This window comes from Ilyonectria robusta (genome assembly GCF_021365365.1).
Source record: "Ilyonectria robusta strain PMI_751 chromosome Unknown BGZ61scaffold_18, whole genome shotgun sequence".
In the NCBI taxonomy this organism is placed as follows: domain Eukaryota; kingdom Fungi; phylum Ascomycota; class Sordariomycetes; order Hypocreales; family Nectriaceae; genus Ilyonectria; species Ilyonectria robusta.
In genome coordinates, this window is record NW_025764452.1 from 939,747 (window position 1) to 966,309 (window position 26,563).

Consider the following 26,563-nt stretch of genomic DNA (forward strand, 5'->3'; position numbering starts at 1 on the left):
AAGTAACCTACTTTTGTCCTTCACGACACCCAAAGAAGTCAACATGACACAGAACAGTGTAGATTTCTTTTTACTGCAATACTGTACTGCATGTGTATTCCTTTCTTTAACTGTTAGCCCTTCTGTTAAGAAGAGCGAACCCAGCCCTCTCCGTACCATGCGAAATTATGATAACCTGCCCGCCGACTAATTTCAAGGCCCTCTGCCCTCTCCATGATGTTAGAATGCCACCCGCTAAAAGGTAGCCTTGCCAAGGTTATTATCAAATTTGGCATTGTTGAATGGAACCACTCCAGATCCGAAATCAGTAGTCTCCAGGGCATTTTGGGCAGCAGCGGGCAACGTTTCCCAAGAAACCATTGGCTGCTGAACCCCAATGACATTTGTGAGTCCACAAGAGTGACTGAGACCATTCTTGTAGTACTTAATCAAAGGACTGGTGCCAGAGAGGGTGTATCCGGTTGAGCAGAGCCAATCTCCATGGGCAGATGGGCACACCTGGACGATATTCGACGCGCTGGTGCTGGTTCCGCTGTTCAGCCAGACAATCACGCCTTCCCAGTCGTGGCGGTGAGCACCTCCATCCTTGGGCATGTACCTATGAAAATGAGACAACTAGTTAATTTAGAGGGAATAATGTAGACTCACCAAGCATACATAACGCCGTAGTAGTTGCCATGTTGGCCGCCACGGACGTAGACCTGGCCAGTACTATTCGTGCAATCACCATTTTCGGCGCCAGCATTCTTAAGGCCACCACTGCAATATATTAGCTATTCAGATATCTCAAAATACAAATCTCATACCTTGTGTTACCCTCAGCATCCACTGCGGGATACGGAACGCAACCGCTGGTGACGTCGAGGTATGGCTTATATGCCTCATATACCTGACCAACAATACCAGTGGGAACACTCTCTGGAAATCCCACAACAGCAGTGTGTGGAATCACTGCCCGGATCCCCAAAGGGCCTGCATTGACGGCATTGACACATAGGAGTCCAAGGACCACCGGGGAAAATATTGAAAGGATAGTCATGGTTGGAAGGTTACTTCTTGGCGAGTTGTAAGGTAGAGACTTAAGGATAAGAGTGCAGGAATTAAAATAGTAGGAGAGTAGATACTTTATATATGAATCCCCGTTGCTAAAGCTTACAATATCTAGCTAGCTCGTAAAGGCAGGTGGCATATGTAGTTCGGTCAGCAAGCTTGGATAATTCGACTCAGAATCAATTGGAGAAATCCCCAGAGTCCAAAGTTCCAATCAGATAGTTTCCTGTCTACACAATGCAGCGTGTGACAATACGCGTATCTTCGGCTAATATGGTGTTTGCATTCAAGGCTGTCCTAGGCTAGCTATTGGTCCTAACACAACACGCGTATAAGAGTAAACAGGAGCTAAACTACAATATGACACCGAGTACAATTGGCCCACCTTTATCATCCAATGTATACGCTGACAATGAGAGGAATCTACAGATGTCAGGTGCCGATGTAGATAGCTCGGCGGATATAGCGGTTAAAAAGAAACGTGACGAAATGTCTGGTTATTGAGGGCTCGATCCACAGGTACCGACCACGGCAACATTGCCCAATGTAGGCACACGATAAATTAAAAGTGTCACTATGCTTATGCACAGCCGGATGCTACCCCGAAGTGGCAGAAATCCCGGTGACAAGTGCCTTAGCAACCAGGGGGCCTGTTTATAGATAAACCATATCCGAACTATCCGAACCCTTTTGTAGTAACAACATCGGTAACCACAAATCAGAGGGCATGTGTAGTCCCACGTGGGGTCTGAAACAGCCTGAAAGAGCTTAATATCTATCCTCCTCAATATACCTTTTGTACAGTGGAGTGCAAAAGGTTTAGATACCCTTCCCATACTGACCCCCCTGTATGACGCTTTGTTATGTGGCTGGTTTAGTAGATCCAGTGTTTTATGAAACAACATTCCGCCTTGCACTGGCAGGTCATTTTTATCGTGCTTATGGATCTCTGAGGAAATAAATTTGCTTGACAGGGCTCTCATCACACCATGACAATGGACAATCCTTCTCTGTGTTCCTTCTCTGTGCGAGATGAGAGACGTTGGGAAGGATACAGAGAAAGCTTTCTCGGAAACCCCATTATTCGTCTTTGTGTCTTTCAGAATACACGGTAAGCGCTTGGCGGAGATTCAGGTCTTCTGTTGATATATGGCGCTGTAGCTTTGAGCATCAGGCAGAAACAGGTCAATGCATTTCTGTCTGAGGAGGCACCCCCTTTGGAGGTGACATGTAAATATCTTGCCGAACAAATTCCCAGAAGGCCAGTTGTCCAAGGCCCTCAGACGCTCTCTTTAACTGCCACTTTGCGCCACCTGCAGCTGTCATCCCACCAACTGCTAGACTGCAGCTCCAAGCTATTTGCATCGCTCCGGACTGCTTTCTATCGCATTGGAGGCTACGGCAAAAGTGGAACGAACACTCGCTCATGAGTAGTGACTGAGACCTGTACTAGATGTGACACTTTCTTAGAGTAAATGATACTTGCTCTGAATATGATCCAATACAGCGGACTAGGTGAGGTTGATTTAGTCCCAAGTTTTTGAAGTCTAGCATTCTGATCATCGTACCATGCCCTCGACCTATTCCAGGATTGATTGCTTCTATTCAGGAATTGGATGGCGAGTCGACATCTCCGCATCTGTGCGCAAGCCTGACTTGGTTTAGTGATGCCAAGACGCAGCTGCATAGTCGCGGAATGTTATGTCGAGACAGGGCGGGTGATCTGGGGCCTCTTGCCAAGATCGTCGGCAACTAATATAGTAAAGTCAGGCCTTGGCGAACAAGGTGTTTTTAGTATTCATTCTAAGGTAGAATCTCAAACATTACAAATCCTTGAGGTGAAGGAATCTACCGTCTCTACATCACCAGATATAGGGCTTCAGCCTGAACTCAAACCGGCCGGGTCATGTTACGGTGAATTGTTTGCAGTGTTCGGATATGCAGTCTACTGCGCCAGATGTTATGTGAGGAACCCAAAGGTAATAGGATTTTGTATAACAGCCCTGTCTAATCATAGTATAGGTTTTACACCGCATAGAGTACAGCCTGTCTTACTCTTTGAATAGCTAAAAGCGAGGGGTGGACTTGTGTTAACATGCCAACTTCCCCTACATGCCAAAACTCGAACCCTAGAGCACAGGGCTCGCGTACGCGGCCTCTCGTCCCCTACTGCTCATCCTCCAGTCCTACAAGCTTGAGAGAGTCCCTCCACAACCTCCCTGCCTTCTCCGCATCATAGGCGTAGGCAGCATACGTCGGTGTGATCATCTTATCCTCTCCGCCCTTACCCGGCTCCGCCACGGCGCAGTTGACAAGGTACTTGCCGCCCTCATGCTCCCATGACTTGCCGACGGTCGCCCACACCGTCGTTGCGGCACCCTGCTCAACGCTCTTCATCAACGGATATATGTGGTCCATCCCCGCAAACGCGTCCGGGGGCATGAACCTGGTCAGGGCTGTGTGGATGATGCCCGGGTTGAGACTCGTTGCGTGCAGGTTTTGACCGCCGTAGCGGCGCTCAATCTCATTGGCCATATAGATGTTTGCCGTCTTAGACTGGCCGTAGGAGTCGTTGGGATCGTAGTCGCCGCGCTGGAAGTTGTAGTTGTCGGTGTCGTTGATGCCGTGGAGGTTATGGCCGGAGGAGGCGACATTAACAACGCGGGAGGGCAGGGCGGGCGAGGCGGCGGCGAGGAGGGCGGGCTGGAGAAGCTTGAAAAATAGGAAGTGGGAGAGGTGGTTTGTGCCGAACTGGAGCTCGTGGCCGTCGGCGGTGAAGCGAAGGTCGGGGATGGCCATGATGCCGGCGTTATTAACGAGGGCATGGATCTTAGAGGTCTTATTGAGAATGGCAGCGGCGGCAGCGCGGACGGAGGCAAGGGATTCCTGGTCCATCTGGAAAAGCTCCATGGAGGAGGGATCAAAGATGCCATCGAGAGCGGACTTGGCCTTGGCGAGGTCCCGGGCTGTAAGATAGAGGGTGGCGCCAGTGGCGGCGAGGGCGCGGACGGTTTCAATACCGATGCCGGAGGAAGTGCCGGTGATGACAATAACCTGGCCCTGGAGCTTGCCCTCGACGCCTTCGTCCTTGATGATCTGAAGAGCTGTAGGGCGAGCGTCACCCGGGCCCTCGGGCTTGACGTGGGCAGCGGCGTAGCGAGACATGTTGGTGTTGGTTTGGGATGTCGTGAGCGGTAATGAGTCACGATTTATGCAGTCTGAAAGAGGGTTGATGGGAGGGAGAAGGGCAAGATCAGTGTTGATGATCTTGAGTGACTATGAATTTAAGTTGAAGCATGACGGGGAGGTGGTCGATTTTATATAGTCTCCTCCCTCTCCGGATTGCTGCAACACCAGTGGAGCTTATTCGGGTCACTTTGCAAGACTGCATTGTAAAAAATAACTTACAAATCACGGATCACTTCAAAATAGCTCAATGGAGATAGGACATAATTCATAACTTTAACACCGCCATTTAGCGTGACGTTGACGCGCCTAGATCAAGATCAATAGATTAATAGACATACTTGGATGAGACCTCGTCTGATGACAGTATTGCCTCTTCCGGCCTAGCCTCGGCGAGTCAAACAAGCGGGCCCCGCCTCGCCCGGAGCTTTGTCGGAGCTCCGGATGCCGTGGACCTGATGACATTTTTTCCTCCTTCAGCCTAGCTTGCAGAGCTCGGCTGTTGGCTTGCTGCGTTAGCGTTAGCGTACCTTATGCGGCGTGGCGATACATCTCAGCTGTGGAATGGGGCCGAGGACCATTGGCCTAACTCTCTTCCCTCCTACTCATCACATTTCGCAGCCAGAAACACACAGAACTAGACGTCCGGCAAACCAGGACGATGGTGCATGGCGGGATTCGGCTCTCATGGGCCCAGGACGAAGCGAAACAGGCCAGTCATGGTCTCGCGCATGCCTCGGCCAACACCGAAGCCGAGACCAACAAGCAGCGCAGAAAGCTCCAGAACCGGAAGAACCAAAGAGCACATCGTGAGTCCGTCCCTTAATTCCGTATCCCTTGCTTTTATATCCCCTGATGTACTCTGTACTCAGAAGCCACACAGGACTACGGCTCAAGGATAAAAACGCGGAGACGGTTCAGGGGTCCCGCCCATTCGAGGTCAGGCGTTGGCGCGTCGACGAGCAGGACGATTGTCCCCCCCAAGACACCTCGCCGAAGCCAGCATCAGAGAGCTCAATAACCAGGCACATCTCCTCTCCCCCGCCTCGCACATATACCGGCACATCACCCTCCACAGCCGAGTGTGCTATGGTCCTCCGAGCCTCGCCAACCACCGGTTACGTCCACCCAGCCCTAGTGCTAAACCACCAGCCCTTCACCTTCCCCCTCTCCTCCGACCACCTCCTCCATCTCATCCAGTACAACGTCTTCCGTGCCTTCGTCTCCAACAAGCGCATCCTAAACACCCGGCTCACCGACCCAACCACCTGCCCCCTCAGTGGTCCCGTCTACGACGACACGACTCTCTACCCTCCTAAGCTCGACATCCCTCCGTCTCTCGCCCCTACCACCCTCCAGCAAACCTGCTACCACTCCATCTGGATCAATATCATTCCCTTCCCCCGCGTCCGCGACAACCTCATCCGGCGCGAAGGCCGCTTCGACCAATGGGAGATGATGCAGGACTTCGTCGGCGATCTCATGCGCTCCACACCGGCCCCGTGGCAACAAGGCGCGCCGGTTAGCTTCACCGTCCCCGTCCCGGAGCCCAAGCACCCCCTGCCTCTCTTATCAGGAAGTGACACAGATGAAGTCACCGCCGGGCGCAAGGGGCTCATCGTTTGGGGCGAGCCGCACGATATGCAGAGCTGGGAGGTCACCCCCGGCTTCTTCAATAAGTGGCCATGGGCAGTGGAGGGCTGCGACGAGTTGGTTGAGATTAGCAACCGCTGGAGGATGAAAAGGGGGGAAGAGCCTGTGAGGTTATCGATGTCGAGGAGCTATGTTTGAGTGGCTTTCTTCATTCTGAGAATTAGATACTCTGTAAGCAATGGTAGTTCTGTAGTGTAAATAGGAAGTTTCTTGTTCTTTAGAAGAAATTGATGTAGTGAAATATAAATTTAAATACTATTTTTAAAAGAGGATTCTGCTTTTATTGTTTCAGTTTATTATTCCAAAAAATTATGACGCCAATGTGGTCAACAGCAGAGCTCTCAATGTGCAGGATTGCGACACTCCGTTGTTTCCGCGACTTGTAGTGAAGAGGCCGATGAAGGAATCGAGAACCAGCTACAAGAGATAATCAATAACCGAGAGTTTGCCAAGTTAACAAACATGAAGTTGTCGTGCATCAATAAAATGAAGAGATAAATCCCTCCCGGGACTTTAACCCCCATTTCTCAAGAAGTCTGCGGTCGCCACCCAACCACTCCTCCAACGCCTCAATGCCGTCATAGCTTACTCGGATGAGGATACCCAATTCATCAAGGTCATCGGGCGATGCCGCCTTAATACTGTCATGGAAAGTCGACATATTAACCTCGAACCAAGGCCTTTGCCCCATTGCTTGGTGCCATTCTGCTGCTGATCTTGCTTCCCACAGGGCGACCTGCCCTGTAAAGCCCAGCTTGGCCATTCTCGCACTGGCTTGGTACCAGCCAAACCTGAAAAAGCTATAGATGCCATCGAGTAGCTCTGCAAAGACGACAGTGCGTCGGATGCTTTCGGCTTGAACCCAGTCTTTCCAGACCGAAAGAGTGAGCTGCGTACTGCCGGCACTGTTATCCCGCGGCCACTGAGTCTGTCCTTGCAAGATGCCGACCCATCTTGCAAGCGGCTCAGCGTCTCGCTCTGCCTGTGCCTGCTGTGCAACGTCGCTAGTCGAGAATAATCGCATGCACTGGTAAATAAGCATAGCCTGCACAGCAGGCAGGAGTTCAAGATTCATAGTCGAATGGGAACCGGGCGGCGTAAGAGAGATGGCTGTCTCTGTGGCCTCCACAAGCAGTTCTGCCCGCCTTGCAATCTCGGACCGGATAAGAAACAAGTTCACCGAGTTGCGCATAACGTCCAAGGAGCAGGCAGCTAAGGCATCTCGCAGCATAGGAGAGGCGTCGACATGAGTGTGGTGGATAAAGGCTGTCTGTCCTGTTTCTGCTAAAGCCCTAACCTGCAGGACTAGGCGGCCGACGGCGTACTCCGTGCGGGCTTGGAAGATGCTGCCCGTGGTTATGGGGCTGTCGCTGGCTATTTGGAAAGACGGCGTTGGGATAGTAGTGTTGTGTAGAGGTTGAGGCGCACACAAAACTGAGCCTGCATTCTCATACGATGTGTCGGGAGACTGAAGTTTGAGGTCTGGGGTGAGGAATGAGGTGGTTCTCCCTCGGCCCGTAATCTCGTCTAAGAGAGGAACCAAGGCCGGGGACACAGTGAAGGGAGTTGTTGTGAGGGGCACCAGCGAGCCGAATGTGTCATCATCATTGACATAGCTTTCTCCCAGTCCGGGCTCGTGATGGTTCCACTGAGGTGTCTCGGTTAGACCGCTTGGGTCAAGGTGATGGTCATGTCGAATCTCCTGCGGCATCCAAGAACTCGGGCTGCTACTCTGCAACACCTCTTGGGCTTCTTCTGGTGATATCCAAGCATACACACAGGTGACGCGCCTTGCAAGACAGCGCCCGCACTCCGGGAAGCCGAGGTCGCACCGCCTTTTGCCCCGGGCACAAGCGAAGCAGGATTTTCGCCTTGATGATATCATATTTCCGCGAGGCGACGTTGTGAAGCTCTGTCAAAAGCCCACAGATAGACTGACTACGGCCAAAGTAAAAGAGTCGCACTGCGAAGATTCGTGGCATTTGCTGCAAGAGGAAGGCGGTCAGTGTTGAACCCGGGAGTCCCGGCCGGCCGATGCGGGTCTAAGATGCGGAGTTCCGCACGCTAAACCTCGTCGGTACGGAAGGCCACAAGGGGCAGAGTTCCAAAATTCAACTTTTCATTTTTTTCTTACTAGGGCAACCCCAATGTGCCATTATCCTTCTGTTTAATCACATATAGGGGACGCATATCACTGTAAAGATAAAATATCCCTCAACAGGGAGAGCCCATTGCGTGACCCTAATTTAGTTAGGGTTGCTTGAGGCAAATATTACGTTCGGCCACAAACGCGGCCATTTGGGAACGAAGTTCATTCATCATCCTTCTCTTACACAATGGATACACCTTCATCCACTTCGACAGAGTATTGTCCCAAAGACCGCAGCCGTCATGTGGATATACGTACGAAGTTCCCTGGGGCCCTTTATTGCCCGCATTGCGCTCAACGGCTCCCTACGGCTTCATCATCATTTGGCCCTATTACCCCTATTTCTATCGACCTCACAGTCGATTCACCTACTTCCCAATCAACAGTCCAACGAGGCAATGCGATGACGATTCCTTCCCAACGATCCCGACCGAGACCTGATACCTATCAGAACGCTACGAACCTAGCTATTGAAAGCCGGTCAAGGAGCATCGCAGCTACAAGCCATACGGCTAAGATTGTCATCGAATTGCACGCTTCGTTTTGGTCGTGCGATGGGTATTATGACAATGTCCTTGACGGTGTTGAAACCCCAGTATACGACAAGACGGCAAACCTCGTTGGAAAGCGTACAGGAAATGTTGAGATCGTTCTCGGGGCAAAGTTCCCTTCTCATGCCGCAATGATAGAGTTCATTGTCAAGCAGTGTGACAAGAGGCTTGCAGTTAAGGAATGGAAGGTCGTTCATTCCGTAGTGACTCAAACTGCTACCTTTGGACCCGTTGAGTTCTCTGATGCCGCGTACGAAACGACCTCGTTTGCGGACCTCTTTCGTGTGGGCAATATCTCGCTTGCCCCAAAGCGCGATACGGTCCATTTGACCTTTTGGTACTTCAATGTAAAGCCTCGGCCTGATATTGAGTCACCAATGCCGTCAAGAGCCGTACGTGGTCACAAGCGAGCGATTGATCGCATACCCTCTGATCTAGAGTCAGAAGCCTCGGCGAGGAGCTCTAGCAAACGCAAAGCCTCACGTACGGTAAAGTCAGAGCGCGTATCCCCAATTAAGAAGGAATCAAAGCCACGAAAGCTATCTCGTATACCGGTAAAAGAGGAAGCTGAGACCCCCTTGGAGTTGGAGGGCAAGGATGATATTCAGGCTGAAATTCAGGTTGAGCTTTCGGGTGAAGATGACGCGGATTCGGCTACTTTTGAGGCCGTCCTTGACGATCCATTCGCGAGTGATATCGATGAACACTCGGAGGCCCAGGCTCTCTCACCTCAGAAGAGGCTTCCTGTCCGGATTGGTAGGGGAAAGAATAAGAATAGGGATTAGTTTCAGTTCAATTGCTACAATTGGTTATGCATCTAGTCGTATAGTTGGTCTCCCTCACCCCAGTCAATCTCTTCCTCCTCAATGCGTTCCAAAAGCGAAGCAGTATCGATATCGTGAGTGGCCAAATGATCACGTACGCGGTCTAGGCCACCCGTAGGCGTCTCCAATAATGCCAGCTCTGGCTGCTGCTTACTCCTAATGTACTGCCGTAAACGATCTCGTAGGAATAGATACGCTGAAAGCTTAGGTTGCTGTGGCGGATCTCTTGGCAGATCTTCCTGGCCTCTAAGAATGCGATCACAGATAGCTATTGTATCTTCTGGCAAGTAGGCATCAAGATCAATACGGTCCCCGTCGAAGATATCTTGGAGCGTTTGTAATCGATCTTGAGGGATAACCTCTGCAAAGCTCTCAACCTGCCGTGCGGTAGGCTGAAAGTAGAGGGTCCATGGCTGCCCAGGAACCACATGCGGCCTATTGCGTTGTTTGCGAATGTAGTGCGAATTCCACGTAAGTACGAAGTCGGCAAACTCAGCCCGCAGGATCGGCATGAAGAGATAGAGCATTGCAATACGGTCGGGTAGGGAGTCGTTCGAGAAATGGCCAAGTGCGGTAATTTCACCAAAATACTCCTAGATTCAGGTTAGCATAGGGTCGAACGGAGTGATAATACTACATACCCGCCAGAATTTAGCCCTACCCCTACTCAATCGAAGCCACCAGCTCTCAATCTTTTCGTTATGCGTGCTTTTGCCATAGATCCAGCAGTCTCGAAAGCGCACATCTTGTGGGATACCTTCCCGTGCGCGTACGCGGGTCTTCGAAAGGTAATAATGTGCTCCAGCCATAAGGATTGTCTCTTGGCCGCGGTCGGAACGGATGATATTTGGCATGGTTTTCCGCTGCGAGAGAACATCGAGATACTGTGCAACAACGCTTCGTGACGTACTAGAGGATATGCCCACGTAGAACCACGTAATAAACCGTGAGTAAGCGTCAATGGAGGCATAGATCTCAAAGCCCCAGGCCTTCAATTTATCGTACGCATCAAGGGACCAAATAAAGTCGGGGCCTGGAGAAGTCCATCCAGTTCGGCGATATCGCATCGTATTCCACCGTTCGGTAACACAAGTAGGGGAAAAGTCGCGAAAGCATGAGTACAGGGCTCGGCGGCTCAAGATATGATGATTTCGACGGACATATACGTAGAGTAGTGTGCGCCCGTAGGTCTCAAGCTTAGTGTGTAATTCGGACTCGTCTTCAAAGAAACGGCGCAATTCGTGAAGTCTCTCGCTAGTCATCTCAGGGGTTTGACGCCGCCAAAGGCCTAGGTCTCGCCGTATCCGTGAGAGGCCAGTCTTTGAGATCAGAAAGCCCTCAGAGTGAAGCTGCAGAAGCATAAAGTGATCGTTCAAGACCTTATCAAAGAATAGGTCTTTAATACGCTCACGTAGTTGTTCAGAGTCTTCGGTATACTGCCTCATGGAAGCATTCCAGATCTTCAGGTTGCGATATACAGTCGTACGTTGAACTTCGATGTGGAATTCGTTATTAAGGCGCTGTACGATTTGTTTGAGCGTGAGACCGTCGTCGTTTTTCCATTGTTGAATCTGAAGGCGAAATGGGGATATATCAATTGAAGGGCGACCCCTAGGCATCTTGAACCGTATGTTGCCGTACGTAGTCAAGTGTAGGCGTAGGGAAAGAGAGGAAGTCTGAGTTGAGATTGCGCGATTTAATTTTGAAAAAGGGGGTTTGTTACGTTTGTGATCGTATGGCGCCAAATTGCCTCATGCATAATATGTTTAGCCTCACTTGGTCAGACCCACAAGATTTTGAACAAAATGTCATAAGTGAAACACAAAGCATGATCAAAGAAAACTTGATTTCAGACTCTAGCTAAGAAAAGGGTATCATAGTTCACCGTACGTCCTCGTGCGCTAATATACGCGAATGTATTCTGCGTTTCCTCGTAAATCAAAAAAAAAAAAAATTCAACTCAGAGCGAAGTGACTAGGCGGACTACGGGTAAAAAAAAAAAAAAGAGTTAGTAGAGGCTCGTACATTTACGTATTGGGTCAAATACCTTAAGCCGACTTCGAAGAGGTGCCTTTCTTGTGCTTCTTGCGGTTGGTAGCTGCCTTGAAGATCTGCACAAGCTTCTGGCAGGTCTTGAGGTCAAGGTCTTCGAACGGGTCCGTATCATCACTGTCGGAATCGTCGTCGTCGTCGTCGTCGCTAACCTTGCGCTTGGTACCACGCTCTTGTGGCCAATCAGTATAGAAAATGAGAACGTATTGCAGCGTACTTACTCGTGAAGGAGCAGGCGGCGCCAGATCGGTTCCAGTCGCAATTAGCGCAGGCCGGGGTCCCCTCAGCGACAATGCATCCCTTGAGGGCCCCGTTGTTCTTCGTACACTTGTAGCAACGGTCCGTACCCTCCCGTTCGTCGCCGTACAGATGACGCAGCATAGCGTCGCAATTCTGGCCGCTGCTGAAGTTCATCACGTACGGGGTCTCCTGGAGCTTCTTCTTGTCCTTCTTGCTGCGGATCTCCAGCAGGCGTGGGGTCTAATACGGGTTAGTACGTGATCAACCAGGCTAGTACAGGCCTAAGATAAAGGACATACCTTGGTAGAGTCAACAGCTTCCTGGCCCTTGGTGGTGCTGCCCTTCAAAGCGTTCATCAGAGCCCAGATGGTGGCCTCCGGATTTGTATCGGGCTTATCGGTCTTGTACGCGAAAGTATAGGTCTCAACGTCAAGGACCTTCTTGGGCAGCAGGTTGAATGCGCGCTCGCCCATATCCTCGCGTAGGGCGTCGATCGCAGCCGTATCAGCAGCAGCAGGGGTCTCCTTGGTCTTGGGGCGGTTGCGGTTGCCTCGGGGCGCCATGATGATGTGTACCAAGCCGTATTGCGTGAGAAAGTGTGCGTACGGAATCGAATTGGGCCAGCGAGGGGAGGAAGGATCGTCAACTGGTGCTGCGTGGTTAGGTAGAAGAGATTTACGCCGCGCGAACAGTGATTTAGATGAATGACTAAGCACATGCAAGGTAAAATAATCCTACAAACGGGGCCGTACGGGGGTCCGCCCGGGGGAAAGGGGGGGGGTGACCCAATTCAAAAATCTTCAAAATTGAATTTTGGAACTCTGCCCCTTGTGGCCTTCCGTAGTCGGCGAGGATCCATTCCCAACTCGGACGTCCATATTGAAACCAAGGACTTCGACAATGGGTATAAATGAAGTGCTCGCGACGCTTTCCAAGGCAAATTTTCTGAATTATCTTCACACATCTTGCCCATTTCTCAGGATTCACTTCAACCTCATTCTCAGTCACCATGGCCACCGCTTCCGAACCCACACATGCCACTTCTGACCTCGGTAAATGGGTTGAGGATCTTTACTACCGCATCTTCTGCCACCCAGACGATGAAGTCTCGGTGAGCGCCTATGATAAAGGTGTCGCGCAGGGCTTCACTGCGAAGTAAGTCCGGTGTTGATCGGTTCCGCCTTGGTGAATGATAGTTGAACTGATCGTGTCACTAAGGATCAACCATGACCAATTCTCGCGACAAAGTTTTATTGACACCATCACCAAATTCCGTGTCCTCAATGTGACGAATATCCTGAGCACTAAGGATATCCAAACTTGGGATGCGCCGGACGGCTCCGGCGCAGGGTGTGTCGCGCAGTATGGCCGTTTCACCGACACCAACAAGGAGACTGGCGATGTTACTGAGACAACTACGTTGCTGGTGGCGAACATACAGGTGATTGATGGGCAGAGGATGCTGTCCGATTTGACAGAGGTTTTGAAAGTGTCCAAGTAAGACCTGATGTACCGAAATCATGTTTCAAGGGCATCATGCCTCCAGAGGTTTTATCTCGCATATAAATATACAGTCCTAAGCCCGACGTCCAGACTTGAATCCTCCAACCTTGACAACTGAGCTTTTAAAGACTACTAGTAGTATTGGGTAACAGCACGTGTGCGGCCAAGGTAGAATTCTTCCCTCTCTTTGATGGCAAAAGTACAGATGAGTTGATACACTATTTATCTATATGACGACTTCGGAGATAATACGAAAGAATGAAGATGACATGCCACTGCTAGCCCCCCATAGTCTGGGTTAAATTGTTTCAGCAAAAGAGGACATATGAAAGTGTAGTCAAATTTGCGACATGGCCGTGTTTTCAGTAGCCGAAATAGGATTCCACGGAAGCCGAATCAATCTGGCGCTTGGACTTAATGGACGTTTTATTTTCTAACTAGGCAGAAGCCGAGTCCTCAATCTACAGTCACCACAACGTCCGAAGCGAGCAGGATAGTCATCAATTTGATAACCAGTCCGTCCTTGTTCTAGAAATAGGCATCGTGGGTGCCGCAATCGCTTGGCTGAAAACCTAGTAACATTGACTCCTTTAAGACATAGTGTCGAAACCATGCCTAGACCTTGTCTTGGAGATCTTCGCCGGCTCGGTGCGGCGTTGCGATGTAACACGTATACCCATAAAAAAGCCCCATCTCCCACACCACAACACCGGTGATGACATCCAGGCTAGAAGGTAAACTTTTGCCTTACCCTGGCTGGAGACGACATGGTGGCTGCAGCGCAACGGCGGCTGAAGGCGCTCAATGACTACGACTATTTTTTCTCAAAAGAGCTGGCAGAAGAGGAGAAAGGGTAAAAACTTGGGCCGATAGAGGATGCTCTGCTATGCATTTACCTCCGATTATATCACGGTTGACCCTGTTCTCTGCCATGTCGCCATAAATCCTTCCGCCTCTGCCTCAATGCTAGTGGTGGTAACTGGTTTCTATTCTGGAGAGAGTTCCTCTGTCTCATGACGTTAAACTACCTATGGTCGATCCATATTTTGCCGCGGGGCATATTATATCGAAAGGGATAACCAGGTCCACCATCGGAATCTCCCACACATCCATCAGGAGTACCAGGCTCCGTACTTTTGACTACAGTGCTCCAGTCCAGCCACTCTCCACTTGAAGTTAGCACCGACCATACGTCTCCGTCTATACCAACCTTGAAAACGGACTGTTGAGGAGAATCAACATCTTCTAAGGCATCTGCGTGCAACTCATATCGCCAGTAAGTCATCTTCTGCAGATCAAACCACCAGCCCAGCTTTTCCAAGTCTTCAGTTTCAACTTCCAACATCGTAAAAGGACAATTGCCCTTGAGAGTCACTAGAGACAAGGTGCCCGGTGTTCCAACGTCTGGTATAAATACTTGCTTGATAGGCGTCTTTGAATGCTCCATTGCCTCACGGAACGCCCGAACTCGTGCGGATTGGAGTGGGTCAAGCTGAGCAGTATCGCGTTTGCTTCCTGTATTGCGATAGAAAGCAATTTCTATATCTCTGCGTAGCACCCTTTCCCGATATGGAACCATCACACGGTTGAAGTAAGCCGCGTCAGGGTTGGGCTGGAATGCATAATCCTGTCGTCTCTTGGCAATATCGTCAACAAGTGAGTTGTCCATATATGTGCGAACGTATCGAGTTTGTTGTAAAATCATCTTGCGGTAGGATTGTAGGGCCCCAGGGCCATCTGGGAGCTCCCAGGTACGGGGGGTTGGCTCCGCTCCAGACAGTGTAATATCCAGTGCATTGAGGCGGCTTGGCTGCTGCTCTCCCTTCCCAGACTGGAGTAAAGCGGTTTTTCTGGCCGCGCCTTCAAGTTGACATTGCCGTCTGACCGCACTGAGACATTCCCATTTTTGCCATACCCGTTGCAGCAGACCGTGGATAACCATACGTTCCTTATCCCCTATTATATGGCCTGGAGGCTGTGGCTGGAGCTCCTCGACTGGCTTTGGCAATATTGGTTGAGGACGAGGTTGGTGGAGCGGCATGCTACGCTTGACACGATCCTGCCTTTTTCTTCCATTGCGCGGGTCGTCGGAAAACTCATCATCGCCATCTTCAAGCTCGCGCGTACGCTTTTCCTTCTGGGCAGTTGATTTGATTGCTTCTGTAGAGCTCGCGGCGACACGTTGCCGAACGTCGGGAGGCTCTTCCCCCATTGGCTTGGCCTGACTGCCATCTGATGACATGTTGATCGATTTTCCCTCGTATTGGTACGGTCGGGTGCATCGAAGGCATAGACATGCGAGTCCCACGTATCAGAATACTTTTCAGCAGCTGCTGGTAGATGGCTCTGCAATGGGGTGTCAGATCCCGTAACTCCGTAAGTGGGATCTAACGATCCGAGTTGGACGGGAAAACGGATGATCAAATAAGGCCAAAATGGGCTGATTGAACTGATGATAAATATGGCTTTAATATGGTCGTGATGGCTGACTGATTTCTGTCATCTATCGTATCCAAGACCCGCTATCATTAGTCATCGCGGGCGGCCGCTTGGCGACTGATAGGTAGGCGCCTGGGCGTACAGTGGCATATTATTACATGGGTAACGAAACTATGTACGAAGATGACTGGAGCAATTTTGCATGTAGGCTTTCCGTGTTTTATATAGAGCTACAGTATTAATATAAGAGCGTACTATTCTTAATGTAGCAAAGCTGATGCTAAATCAAGCAGTGCTGGTACTATTCTATTGGCGCTGAAGCTCCAATAATACCAGACTAGAGGAGGCAGAATATTGCGGCTGAAAGCTTCAGAAGGAGGTATAAACTCCGACCTGTACTATATTCTCAAACCTGTAGTCTGTATCTTATACAATACTAAACCGCATTAGATAACCCATCGCGCAGTTTCGCCTCTTACTTGTCGTCTCTACGCTATGGCCACGGGCCATCACTTGATACAGGATGTGTGGGCCAAGAGATCGTTGTTGTGGTTACGTAATTCGGGCCCAAAGTCGAGTTGTCTGTGTTGGTGTCGGCCCTGAGAGCCTGTCGTGTTTGAGGGCCCATTGCTATGAGTGTGCCCACGAGGAAGAGAATTATTGTCAGAATCACCGCACCGTAACCTAGAACAGCGTTTACCCAGACCAAATCAAGGGATACAGGGGATGCGCCAACTACTGGCGGGGGCCCTCTTACTTGTCTCTATAATTCGAGACGCTCTACCCAGCGACGGGGCTGCCCATGTTGAGTTGTGGCATCACAACGTTCTCGTTGAAACGGGACGGCGCTGAACCTGGCAAAGGGGTGGGTATGATTGGGCATGGGGGGCTGGGGCATTTTGAGTCATGGGCGACAAATCTCGGCTGTATCAAGGCCGTTTCCGTGTCTCAAAGCTCTGCGAAGAGGAACGCTGCCGGTAATATCGGCGAATCCAACGTTATTGCCACGGGCGAGAGCAATTACTTGTCCCAGGAACCTGCGGGTATGTTGGACATTATTGTGTACACAGCCAGTGACTAAAAATTGCTTCTTTTTGAGTATCTGGCCTTTTTGAGAGTTGGGTGTATGTTTTCCATTATCGGGAAGACAAGATAACCTTCAATGTGGCCCCATCGCAACTTTAAACAGAGGTTTGTTGAGGGTGGGATAAGAGATGCTCACGATATTCGAGAGATATTGAAATTCAGCGGAGAAGGTAGTTTAAACATGAAATACAAACGTGCTCATGAAGGATGCAACTAAAGGCATCGTTGGCCAGGGTCGAGGCCAGGGGAGATACCGATTCGCTTCGGCCGATAAAAAATACTTGTTGCAGTCTAGATCTAGTTTAGCAATAAGATGTTTATTGGATCAGTAGGCGCAGAAAAGGACATGCATTTTCTCTGCGTCTAACATACTGGTGGTTCCTATCAGTGTGGCCGTGATGTGGCTTGCTCAGAATGGGTGAAATTCGAAATAACCGCCTCCCACAACGCGTGTGCAATCGCCCCATTCATCCCGTGGAACCGTCGCCGTGCCCAGGCCATATAAAAACTCCTCCTACATTAGTTCCCGTACTTGCCAGCTCCGCGACCCTATCAGCACTACCGGCAGCGCCTTATTTATAAGCATGACTCCCCCTCCCCTCCCCCTCCCCCGTCCTGCCCACCCTCCCGCGTCTCCTCATTCCAGTCCAGCGGAAGATTATACTTGAAGCAGCATGAAAGCAGCCCAGCCTTGATCTTTCATCGCACAACGCGTTAGCTCTCAATTGCTACTGTCTCACACTCGTCCCCATGTCGTTTATGTCGCAGTTTATCCGGCACCTCCGCGAGCCATAGTGACCTAGACGTAACATGATCCGTAGGGCGTAAAACTAGGTACCCAATTTTTGGGGGTAGCTTGTGGGCACCTTAAGCGCTGGAATTTTTTTCTCCCCAGATACCCACAGGTAGCTAAAAATAGAAGGTTGATATAGGGTAGGTAGATTTTCATGAAATGTAAAGTTTAAAAATCATATTTAAAATACGTAAAATATTTTGTGACAGATGTATAGAATGTAACTTTAAAAAATATTAAGCATATTTAATCTTTAAATTGTTGTGTAGTAATATAGGTCCGTAGCTGTATTTACAGTTGTAGTTATTTGCCACTTTATCAAACCACCAGAACCGCGTCATAACCCACGTGTCTTCCTCCGTGCCAATAACTTCCAAGTCCTGCCGCTTATAACCACGTCCTCGCAATTACTTTCACTATTATTATCTATCTCAATCTCACCCCCGACAAGATGTCTTGCCAGCCTACATCGGTCACAAAGTTCCGCTCCGGCCACGTGTTGGCAGATCTCTTGCGCTACCCCATCCATGAACACTGCTATGACTGCTCGTCGATAGACCGGCGTCGATATGAACGAGTCCGTTTATGCCTCTTTGATATCATCCAAAATGATGTGGTATCGATCCTCCCGGTTTGGCCGTATGTCGTGCACAATCATCAACTCAATCGCCTCGCCTACCTGCCGTCCTCCTTGACCAATCTGCCACGCAAAGTCCACCAGCCTAAACGGCTCATCCATGTGGGCCACGGTCACGATCCCCTCGATATCTATTCCACCCAGTACCGGCAATTCATCTTGGATTGGCGAGGGAGTCTCGATCCCGTTGGTAGGTTCAAAGTCTCCATTCAAGTTCAAAGGAAACCACAGAACAGATCTAGCCCCATAAAAAGCCGACTCTTCCTATCATGCTGTCTGACCAACTGTTCTTGGCCAACCAGTTGCCAACAACCTTCCCCAAGCATTCCGAAGCAAGAGTGCGAAATCAAACGCGTCGACTATGCCGCCCTACTGTCGACCACTTTCCTTCTCGGAGGTATTGGCGCCGCGGGCATCACGCTGTTGAGAAGCATCCATCAGGGTGGCAATACCCAGTGCCCTGATCCCAACATTGCCATTGGGAGCTGTTCGTAGGCAGAGCAGACGTTCAATTTCACTTTACAGTCATAATTAGAGTTCTGACAGGCGCCGCTCTCAAACACAGAGTCAGCGAAGACCTCTCCGACACCGAGAAAAAGCGTGTTTTGGGTGTGAATCCTCTTTGGGGACACCCAGTTCCGAGCCGACAATGGCTAAACCCATAACTTCCTCGCGACCAAGGTTAAGATCTGCGCAGTCAACCCCCCAAACACTATCTGTGATGACAACTTGAGCGTTGCTGTCCTTGCACCCCATCTTTCTTATGGCCGTAGCGCGAGCGAGGGTTCCTGGAGCCCTCACTAATGCTCACAAAGCGCAATAAATAAAATAATGATAGTTAAATACATGTAATAAAAGGCGTGCCATCCAATCCGGCTCCAGAAAACAGAGCTTCTTTTTAAGCTGCTTGCGAAATCAGGGGTTAGGTTACGTGACCAGCGGTATATCTAGCTAGCTAGCCGATTGATCCGATAGTTGGAAATGGCAGGGGAAAAAACACGGGACGGTGCGGCCAACTGGCCCAACAAGGTAAGGTGCGAAATAGTGTAAAGTGCCGACTTTGCCGGTTTGCAAGAACTTGGAAAGCCAATTGGTTTGACTTGACCCACTCACTACACAAGGGACTTTTGCACCGGCCATACAGAGGAGCCTTTCAAAAGTCTCTGCTCGCGTGGACGCTAAGGTCAGCCACAAACAGGGATCGTGCCGAAAGCGAATGTACCCAGCCAAATTCTTAGGTACCTCACCCCTCTTTCACTTTTCCTGTTTTCCCCTCATCTTGACCGCCAAAATGCGTCAAAATACCGATATTGCAACCCGGGCTCTTGTGGTCGTCTTCAAGAGCCCATCGGGCGGGAAAACAACAGCTGAAGTTGCAGAGATAACAGGTCTTTCGCCCCGTACAATCAATGACATCTACGCACGCGCTATTTCCCGCGGATTCGATCCCAACCACCGACCGATGACCCTCCATGACGAATTCCTTCGTGATGCGCACCGCTCCGGGCGTCCCAAGAAGCAGACGGACGAGGCACGAATAGAGATCATCGCCAAGGTTCGCCGCGATCGATTTGGCAGGGAAAAGACGTGTGCTGATATTGCGGGCGAACTGAGCAGCGATGGGATCGAGATCTCGGCCGTCACTGTATGGCGAATACTGAAGAAAGCTGGATTCCGAAAGACAAAGCCAACGAGGAAACCTGGATTGACGAAGAAGATGAGGGAGGCACGTCTGGCTTGGTGTCTTGAACACCAGCACTGGACCCTAGAGGACTGGAAGAATGTCATTTGGTCTGACGAGACCTCTGTTATCCTGCTCCATCGACGAGGAAGCTATCGCGTATGGCGAAAAGCCGATGAGGCATTTGTTCGAAGTTGTATCCGGGAGCGATGGAAAGATGCATCTGAATTTATGTTCTGGGGCGCCTTTTCCTATGATAAGAAGGGCCCCTGCCACTGTTGGGGTCCAGAGACTGCTGCCGAAAAGAAGGAAGCCGAAAAAATCATTAATAAAATGAATGAGGATCTTGAAGCTGTTATGCGAGAAGAGTGGGAAATTTCAAATGGAATACGACGATTACATCTACATCAACTACCCGGCCCGAAGCCAATCTGGCGATGGAATAAGAAGTCCGGAAAGCTGACGAGAGGGTCCAAGGGCGGTATTGACTGGTATCGCTATCAGAAGACAATCCTGATCCCTAAGATGTTTCCTTTTGCTTTGGAATGTACCAAGGACCGCCCGGGCACTTTGGTCCAAGAAGATAAGGCTCCTGCTCACAGCCACTATATACAGCAACAATGTTATGATGCGAATAGCATCAGCCGGCTGCTATGGTGTGGGAATTCCCCGGACCTCAATCCTATTGAGCCGGCTTGGCCATGGATAAAGAGACGGACTACAAGGAAAGGAGCCCCAAAGTCAAGGCATGAGGCAGTCAAAGCTTGGAAAGCAGCTTGGAAGGAGCTTCCGCAGGAAGCTATTCAGGCTTGGATTGAGCGCATCCCTCATCATATTAAAAAAATCATTGAGTTGGAAGGAGGAAATGAATACAAGGAAAGTCGGACACAGCGGTAGGTACATTGGGAATCCTACTATACATTTTGGGTGGGACCCTGCTCTTTCCCGTGACGCTAGTGTCCTTAGCGTGAGCAGAGACTTTTGAAAGGCTCCTCTGTAGTGTGTCTGAACTTCGCATTCTAGAGCCCAAAGGTGCTCGACATGGCGAGAAGTCAGCTGTCGCTGATCCGGCCAACAAGCTCAAAGAGGTAAGAAAGGAACTTGTGTTGGCGCCATACGGAGGAGGCCACGCCCATAATGAGACTGCGGAACATCTGTGATAATAGAAATACTACGTAGCAACTCTTGCGTTACTGTGAAGATAAGGGACTTTTGTTCATCCACCTCGATCGTGAAGGGAAAAGCCAGTCTTTTAGGGAACTTATGCAATAACTAGTCGCGCGTCGATCCGATGAAGATTGAGACTGCGTAGTATTATTGGATGATATGACGGTATTATCAGAACCCTTATCAGCCCCGTTGCTAGTAGGGGAACTATACATGTGGATGGACCTTGGACTTTTGTCGTGTGATGCACATCAAGAGAATTGATTAGATTTCCATAGTAGGATCATGGGGGAGCAAGATTGGATTGATACAAAAAACCCGTTATTCACATTTTGAGAGCCGGAAGTTCACCTAGTTTAATGTCTATAGGAATTGTCTCTAACTGCATCGATAAGGGAGTTTATAATGCGGAATAATATTTTCCTGCATTGATTAATACAGGATATGTGTCAGCAATCTAGCAGACTTTGGGCGGACAATTGGCTTAACGTTCGAATCGTAATCAGTAGACAAAGAAATATCATGTATGAGCTAATCGCAAGATCATGAATTCTTCCATACAAATATGTGAATAGCGTGCAATGCTGCTACGCATACTTAGGTGATTGACCGAAGGGGGCAACTCGCCCATATACCCTGTCAGGTCAAAACCTACTGCCCGAGGTAGATATAGGAGCTGCCTGATGCGGCAGGTGTTAGCGGCTATGCGGCTGCGAACGAGCAACTACGTGATCGCACGCCTAACGAATATCAGGATTCTAGCCAACTGATAGATTGTTCAATTCCAGTCCAACCAGATACGGCCATCAATCGCACGATGCCGTCATTCCGAGAAGAGATGTACAGAACAAGTTGTCTCCTAGAAGATCTCATATATAAATGCAGTTTCTCGTTCCTGATTTTGGGACACTTTTCAATCTTGATCATCCTCTAAAGATTTTCTATTGCACCTGATCTGATCCTCATCTCTTCTCAACAAAATGTTGTTCGCTGTCTCTCTTGCTCTGGCTGCTGCCGCCTCCGCCGTCACGGCATCGCCTGTTGAGCCTAGAACCAAAACCACTGTTCTGCCCCTGAAACACGTCTCCAACGTCAGCTCAGTCAAGAACATCGTTCAAAAAGGCCAGTCCCGCATTCAAAAGATCAACGGCAAGCACACAGCCGCCCGCGTCAAGGCTCGAGCCAGCTCTGGCTCGGTCACCAACGAGGATGTTACCTACGTCGCCCCGGTCGTGATTGGTGGTAAAACCTGGGATCTCATCGTCGACACTGGATGTAAGTTGCTTCTTTCGTATCACTTATGCCGCAACATGCTCATTGAAATCTTGCAGCTTCCAACACTTGGTGTGGTGCCTCAACCTCTTGCGAGCCAACATCAACCGGCAAGTCTACTGGCGGTACTGTCTCCGTCACCTACGGCTCTGGCTCGTTCTCTGGCAAAGAGTACACAGACAAAGTCAGCTTCGGTGGTTTATCCGTCACATCGCAGTCGATTGGCGCTGCTACCTCGGCGTCCGGCTTTTCTGGTGTCGATGGCATCATCGGCTTTGGTCCCGTTGATCTCACTGAGGGCACCGTCTCCAACGTCAATTCGGTCCCAACCTTTATGGACAACCTCTATAGCCAGGGATCCATTTCCACTGAAGTCCTCGGTGTCTATTTCAAGCCCGAGTCTGGAAGCGACACTGCTGACACCAATGGAGAGCTGACTCTCGGTGGCGTTGATACCTCCAAGTACACCGGCTCGCTCACGTACTTCTCGGCGCTCACAAGCGGCACTGCCTCTGCATACTGGGGTATCTCAATTGCCAGCTTCACCTACGGCTCGACTACCCTTGCGTCGTCCGCCACTGGTATTGTTGACACTGGCACGACCCTCATCTACATCCCAACCAGTGCCTACAACAAGTTCTTGACTGCTACTGGCGGCAAGACCGACAGTTCATCTGGCCTAGCCGTGTTCACCACAAAGCCTACTTCGAACTTTGGCATCAAGTTCGGGTCAACGACCTACACCCTTACCCCGGCCCAGTACTTGGTTCCGACTGCCCAGTACAGCTTCTATGGTCTGAGCTCTAGCAAGTACTACGCTTGGATCAACGATGGTGGCAGCTCTGGTGTGAACACCATCATTGGCCAGAAGTTCCTTGAGAACTACTACTCTGTCTATGACACCACCAACGGCCGCATCGGTTTTGCTACTGCTGCCTGATTTAGCTCATTATTCTTTTTTAGCCAGAGCTTGATATGGACATTTCTGCTGTATGTCTCGACAGCAGCAAGTAAGGGCAATTTATTGTTTCACGAATGGGAGTGGATGAAGTGGATGACTTGAGACGTGGAATGAACAAGACTTACATAACATATACTAGCTTTATGCAACTTATACACTCTTCATTGTGCCCCCTCAGTCGTGAATTAGTTGTATAGATATATATCAAATTATTAAGTCTGTTAGTTACTGACACCACAAACATCCATTACAGTGACACGGTGTTTAAGGTACTCTTAATGCTCCCCGCTCTGAATGGGGTTCGCCGAGGTGTGTGCTATAGAAGGACTTTTGCCATGCCTTCGCCCCTGCAACATATCTTCAACATTGGACCAACCATCACGTAACCTACCACCCAAACCCGTCAACTAAACGATGACTTCATCCAGTACGGATGGAGTCGGAGTTCTCAGTGTTCGAGTACACTCTCAACCCCCATAAATGGAACTACTCAACCGTCCTCTATTAAAAGGACAGCTGCTTCTCATGGCAGACTCACTATGTTATATACCACAGCTCATTCCCAAGGGTGGATGCACATCTTCAGCTCTTTCCATCTCGATATTATTCCAACGCCTTGTTGACAGCATCCGCGCCTAGACCCTGGATAAACTCACCCTGCTGGGGCGAAGTTTCCCCTCCCTGAACCATCAAGGAACTTCTTCCCAGAAGCCCACAATTCTCACAGCCACAGCTTCTCCGACCAGATTGCTGGCAAGGATATATGGGATGCTTGTTATGAAGAGGCCAGTAGCGCAGGTTCTCTGGTCATGAGGATTGACTGAACGTCAATCGGCTATAGTTCTCTGATCCTTTGCGGGGAACTGTTTTGAAAACTTACGCCCGGCAACAAGAACCTTAAACGGTAACTGGTTCTGACAAGGATGAGTAGAATTAAAAAGCAGGATGTATGTGAGTCCGAGTGGAAGTGCTGATGACCAAGTGACTGGCGTGGATTGAGAGCTGGACCGTCAATTAGCAATCAAAATGATCCTTAAGTTATAATTATAACGCATAAAATGTAAACCAATTTATGACAAGCGATTGAGTATAGTTTAAATCTAAGCTTGAATTTCTCTCCTTTGCCACTTATTAAACTTCGAAGGTGACAGACGAACGGTTATTCAACTTCGACCTGGAACAGTGTGTGTTTCTTTTATATTGACACATAATAACGACATCATGTGTCAAAATGTAAGAACGTGTAACAGCCCATTTAGGCATGTTCTACAGAAACTTCTCCCTCCTTAGCTAGAAATGAGCGCAGAGCATGGGCAGGCTCAGCCCGGCTGCGTTCGGCCTCAAGTAGAGCTACAGTTCTCTTGAAGTGCCTCGGAGGCACGTTCATTGCATAGAGTTCATCCAGCCTCTCGAAAGAAAGGCCTTTAGTCTCCGGAAACAGGTACCAGCCCCCCACACTAGCAATAAGTCCAGTAGCCAAGAAGATAAAGCCGACCTTGCCACCCAAGTTTCCAGCATCAGGGTTGATCATGTACGGGACTGTGAACTGCATAATCAGGCCCCAAAGCGAGTTGGTGATAGTAATTAAGCCCTGAGTTGCTGCTCTCAATCTCATCGTTGCGATCTCTGAAGCTAGGACAAAGCCTGTGGCACCAATAGAGAGCTGATAAATCAGCGCCCAAACGTAAAGCAAGGCCACGATGCCCCAACTTGCTTGACCCCGATTGGGGACGCACCCCAGGATCCCGATTATGAGAAGCATGAAACAGAGCATGAACTGGGGACCCACGATCAAGAATCGGCGGCCATATATCTCGGTAAGCGGAAAGGCCGCGGTGCTAGCGAGAAGCATGACCACATATAAAGCGACGGAGGCTCTAAAATAGTCTTTGATCCCAATGAGCTCGAAGAAGTATGTAGCATACCCAATGACAAACGTGGCCCCGATCATTTGCTGAGCTGAAGCAGCAAAGATGGCTGTAAAAGTACGCTTCCGGTTGGTGGTATTGAAGCATTCGGCTTCCAACTGGATGTTGACGCCTAGCAGCCTCCGCGGGGGAAGATCGTCGAGGTTACCATGTCGCTCGTTGGTGAGACGGATTTCCTCTTCAATGCGAGTGACCTCGATATTGTAGTACTCGGCTTCCTGAAACCCATAGATGCGACGAAGTGCTTTCTTCGCATCGGCATTACGGCCGCGACGGACAAGCCAGTAAGGTGACTCGGGGAAGAACGGCCAGGCTATCGTGAGAATGACTATTCACCCATTTGTTAGTAATTGTTTACAAGGATAGGACAGAAATAGGCCTTACGAGGGAAGAAGTACATGGCAACCACAGGTAGCCACCATTGCCATAACCCAGAAATATGACTGCTGCCTTGGGACATAATGACGATGGCAAACTGGCCAAAGACGATACTGGTGTTGAAGAAACAGAGAAAAAAACCACGAAGTTCGGGACGGCACGTCTCGCCAATCCAGAGCGGTGAAATAGTGAACATCATGCCGATAGCGATGCCGTTGACACCACGGCCCGCCAGGTGCATCCGCCAATCGGGGGCAAGTTGCTGGAGAAGGACCCCGGCAACTGAGATGAGAGATGCGGCAAGGATACCCCATTTGCGGCCAAACTTATCGAGAAGAGGCGCGAAAATGAAGGTAGAGACGATTTCTGCGGCTGGGGCGATGGAGTTCCAAGCCGAGAGGTAGTGAGCTGGAATCAGGTGGCTGCCATCGGGCTGGAGCACTCCAAACTTCTCTCTGAAGGCGGGTAAGGCTGCGAGCTGGCCGCCAGCAACAATGTCAAAGCCTTGCATTACAACGCCGGAGGAGATGAGTAGAGCTGATGAGGTTGTCAGTGATATGGGACGGTCCAGGTGCAGGCCAATCTGACTTACCCCAGAGGGCAAATCGCGACTGCGACTTGAGGATCTTCCATTTGTTGGCTGGATCCACAACAGAGTAGTCGACTCTATACCGGGTTAGTGGTTGATCAACGTCGCCAAGGACAGGTTGCCTACCCGTGTATCAATGTCATGTTGAAATTGAGTTGTTTTTTCCCTGCAGAACTGAATGGTCGGTGGGTCTAAACTGAGTGCAAGCTTTTGATGAAATGATAGCCTGGAGGTCAAGTAAATTTCGAACAGACACTGAACGTATTTATACACCTTAGAGTGGCAGGCTTGCCCGTTGACCGAACCCAAAGATTCGGTCTGTCGATGCGGGGTATGGGGTTGGTTGCGTGCAAATCCGGGGGGCATAACATTGTCGGTTCAATTTTAGTCAGGTCACTTCTAAAATCCAAAACGAGCCACAGCA

General features: G+C 49.9%; 11 protein-coding genes across 11 annotated transcripts; 6 read left to right on the forward strand and 5 right to left on the reverse strand.

Moving 5' to 3' along the window:
• Positions 1-234: 234 nt before the first annotated feature.
• On the reverse strand, positions 235-1,039 carry BGZ61DRAFT_360012 (npp1 domain-containing protein; the record flags this gene model as incomplete). Its single annotated transcript, XM_046241132.1, has 3 exons — positions 235-598; positions 649-759; positions 807-1,039. The coding sequence occupies 3 exons, from the start codon at positions 1,037-1,039 to the stop codon at positions 235-237; spliced, it is 708 nt and encodes a 235-aa protein (XP_046100911.1).
• Positions 1,040-3,036: 1,997 nt separating this feature from the next.
• Positions 3,037-4,385, reverse strand: BGZ61DRAFT_457185 (uncharacterized protein). The gene has a single exon (XM_046246621.1). The coding sequence runs from the start codon at positions 4,213-4,215 to the stop codon at positions 3,217-3,219; it is 999 nt and encodes a 332-aa protein (XP_046100912.1). The 5' UTR covers positions 4,216-4,385; the 3' UTR covers positions 3,037-3,216.
• Positions 4,386-4,693: 308 nt separating this feature from the next.
• Positions 4,694-6,155, forward strand: BGZ61DRAFT_457187 (uncharacterized protein). Its single transcript, XM_046246622.1, has one exon. It carries the CDS (start codon positions 5,092-5,094, stop codon positions 6,025-6,027), a length of 936 nt encoding a protein of 311 aa, XP_046100913.1. The 5' UTR covers positions 4,694-5,091; the 3' UTR covers positions 6,028-6,155.
• Positions 6,156-7,878, reverse strand: BGZ61DRAFT_457188 (uncharacterized protein). The gene has a single exon (XM_046246623.1). The coding sequence runs from the start codon at positions 7,772-7,774 to the stop codon at positions 6,368-6,370; it is 1,407 nt and encodes a 468-aa protein (XP_046100914.1). The 5' UTR covers positions 7,775-7,878; the 3' UTR covers positions 6,156-6,367.
• Positions 7,879-7,981: 103 nt separating this feature from the next.
• Positions 7,982-9,528, forward strand: BGZ61DRAFT_70698 (uncharacterized protein). The gene has a single exon (XM_046257008.1). The coding sequence runs from the start codon at positions 8,226-8,228 to the stop codon at positions 9,372-9,374; it is 1,149 nt and encodes a 382-aa protein (XP_046100915.1). The 5' UTR covers positions 7,982-8,225; the 3' UTR covers positions 9,375-9,528.
• Positions 9,529-12,538: 3,010 nt separating this feature from the next.
• BGZ61DRAFT_520487 (uncharacterized protein) lies at positions 12,539-13,493 on the forward strand. The gene is made up of 2 exons (XM_046252452.1): positions 12,539-12,860; positions 12,924-13,493. Exons 1-2 carry the CDS (start codon positions 12,715-12,717, stop codon positions 13,204-13,206), a joined length of 429 nt encoding a protein of 142 aa, XP_046100916.1. The 5' UTR covers positions 12,539-12,714; the 3' UTR covers positions 13,207-13,493.
• A 550-nt stretch (positions 13,494-14,043) lies between these two features.
• Positions 14,044-15,663, reverse strand: BGZ61DRAFT_457197 (uncharacterized protein; the record flags this gene model as incomplete). The annotated part of the gene is made up of 1 exon (XM_046246624.1): positions 14,044-15,663. A coding segment is annotated over exon 1 (1,214 nt), but the record flags the coding sequence as incomplete, so codon positions are not given.
• Positions 15,664-16,434: 771 nt separating this feature from the next.
• Positions 16,435-16,722, forward strand: BGZ61DRAFT_319920 (uncharacterized protein; the record flags this gene model as incomplete). The annotated part of the gene is made up of 1 exon (XM_046238924.1): positions 16,435-16,722. A coding segment is annotated over one exon (288 nt), but the record flags the coding sequence as incomplete, so codon positions are not given.
• A 1,095-nt stretch (positions 16,723-17,817) lies between these two features.
• Positions 17,818-18,749, forward strand: BGZ61DRAFT_457198 (uncharacterized protein). The gene has a single exon (XM_046246625.1). The coding sequence runs from the start codon at positions 17,978-17,980 to the stop codon at positions 18,656-18,658; it is 681 nt and encodes a 226-aa protein (XP_046100919.1). The 5' UTR covers positions 17,818-17,977; the 3' UTR covers positions 18,659-18,749.
• Positions 18,750-21,991: 3,242 nt separating this feature from the next.
• On the forward strand, positions 21,992-23,223 carry BGZ61DRAFT_481511 (aspartic peptidase domain-containing protein; the record flags this gene model as incomplete). Its single annotated transcript, XM_046249293.1, has 2 exons — positions 21,992-22,286; positions 22,343-23,223. The coding sequence occupies 2 exons, from the start codon at positions 21,992-21,994 to the stop codon at positions 23,221-23,223; spliced, it is 1,176 nt and encodes a 391-aa protein (XP_046100920.1).
• Positions 23,224-24,331: 1,108 nt separating this feature from the next.
• On the reverse strand, positions 24,332-26,488 carry BGZ61DRAFT_426254 (general substrate transporter). Its single transcript, XM_046243677.1, has 4 exons — positions 26,266-26,488; positions 26,143-26,216; positions 25,557-26,087; positions 24,332-25,500 (listed from the first exon to the last, which is right to left on the reverse strand). Exons 1-4 carry the CDS (start codon positions 26,280-26,282, stop codon positions 24,500-24,502), a joined length of 1,623 nt encoding a protein of 540 aa, XP_046100921.1. The 5' UTR covers positions 26,283-26,488; the 3' UTR covers positions 24,332-24,499.
• Positions 26,489-26,563: the final 75 nt, after the last annotated feature.

Coding starts and splice junctions, on each gene's coding strand:
- BGZ61DRAFT_457187 (XM_046246622.1), top strand. CDS start 5,092: ATGTACTCTGTACTCAGAAGCCACACAGGACTACGGCTCAAGGATAAA.
- BGZ61DRAFT_426254 (XM_046243677.1), bottom strand. Junction 26,088..26,142: donor GTCGCGATTTGCCCTCTGGG/GTAAGTCAGATT, acceptor CAACCTCATCAG/CTCTACTCATCTCCTCCGGC. Junction 25,501..25,556: donor TGCCATGTACTTCTTCCCTC/GTAAGGCCTATT, acceptor ATGGGTGAATAG/TCATTCTCACGATAGCCTGG.
- BGZ61DRAFT_70698 (XM_046257008.1), top strand. CDS start 8,226: ATGGATACACCTTCATCCACTTCGACAGAGTATTGTCCCAAAGACCGC.
- BGZ61DRAFT_457185 (XM_046246621.1), bottom strand. CDS start 4,215: ATGTCTCGCTACGCCGCTGCCCACGTCAAGCCCGAGGGCCCGGGTGAC.
- BGZ61DRAFT_520487 (XM_046252452.1), top strand. CDS start 12,715: ATGGCCACCGCTTCCGAACCCACACATGCCACTTCTGACCTCGGTAAA. Junction 12,861..12,923: donor GCGCAGGGCTTCACTGCGAA/GTAAGTCCGGTG, acceptor CGTGTCACTAAG/GATCAACCATGACCAATTCT.
- BGZ61DRAFT_457198 (XM_046246625.1), top strand. CDS start 17,978: ATGTCTTGCCAGCCTACATCGGTCACAAAGTTCCGCTCCGGCCACGTG.
- BGZ61DRAFT_457188 (XM_046246623.1), bottom strand. CDS start 7,774: ATGATATCATCAAGGCGAAAATCCTGCTTCGCTTGTGCCCGGGGCAAA.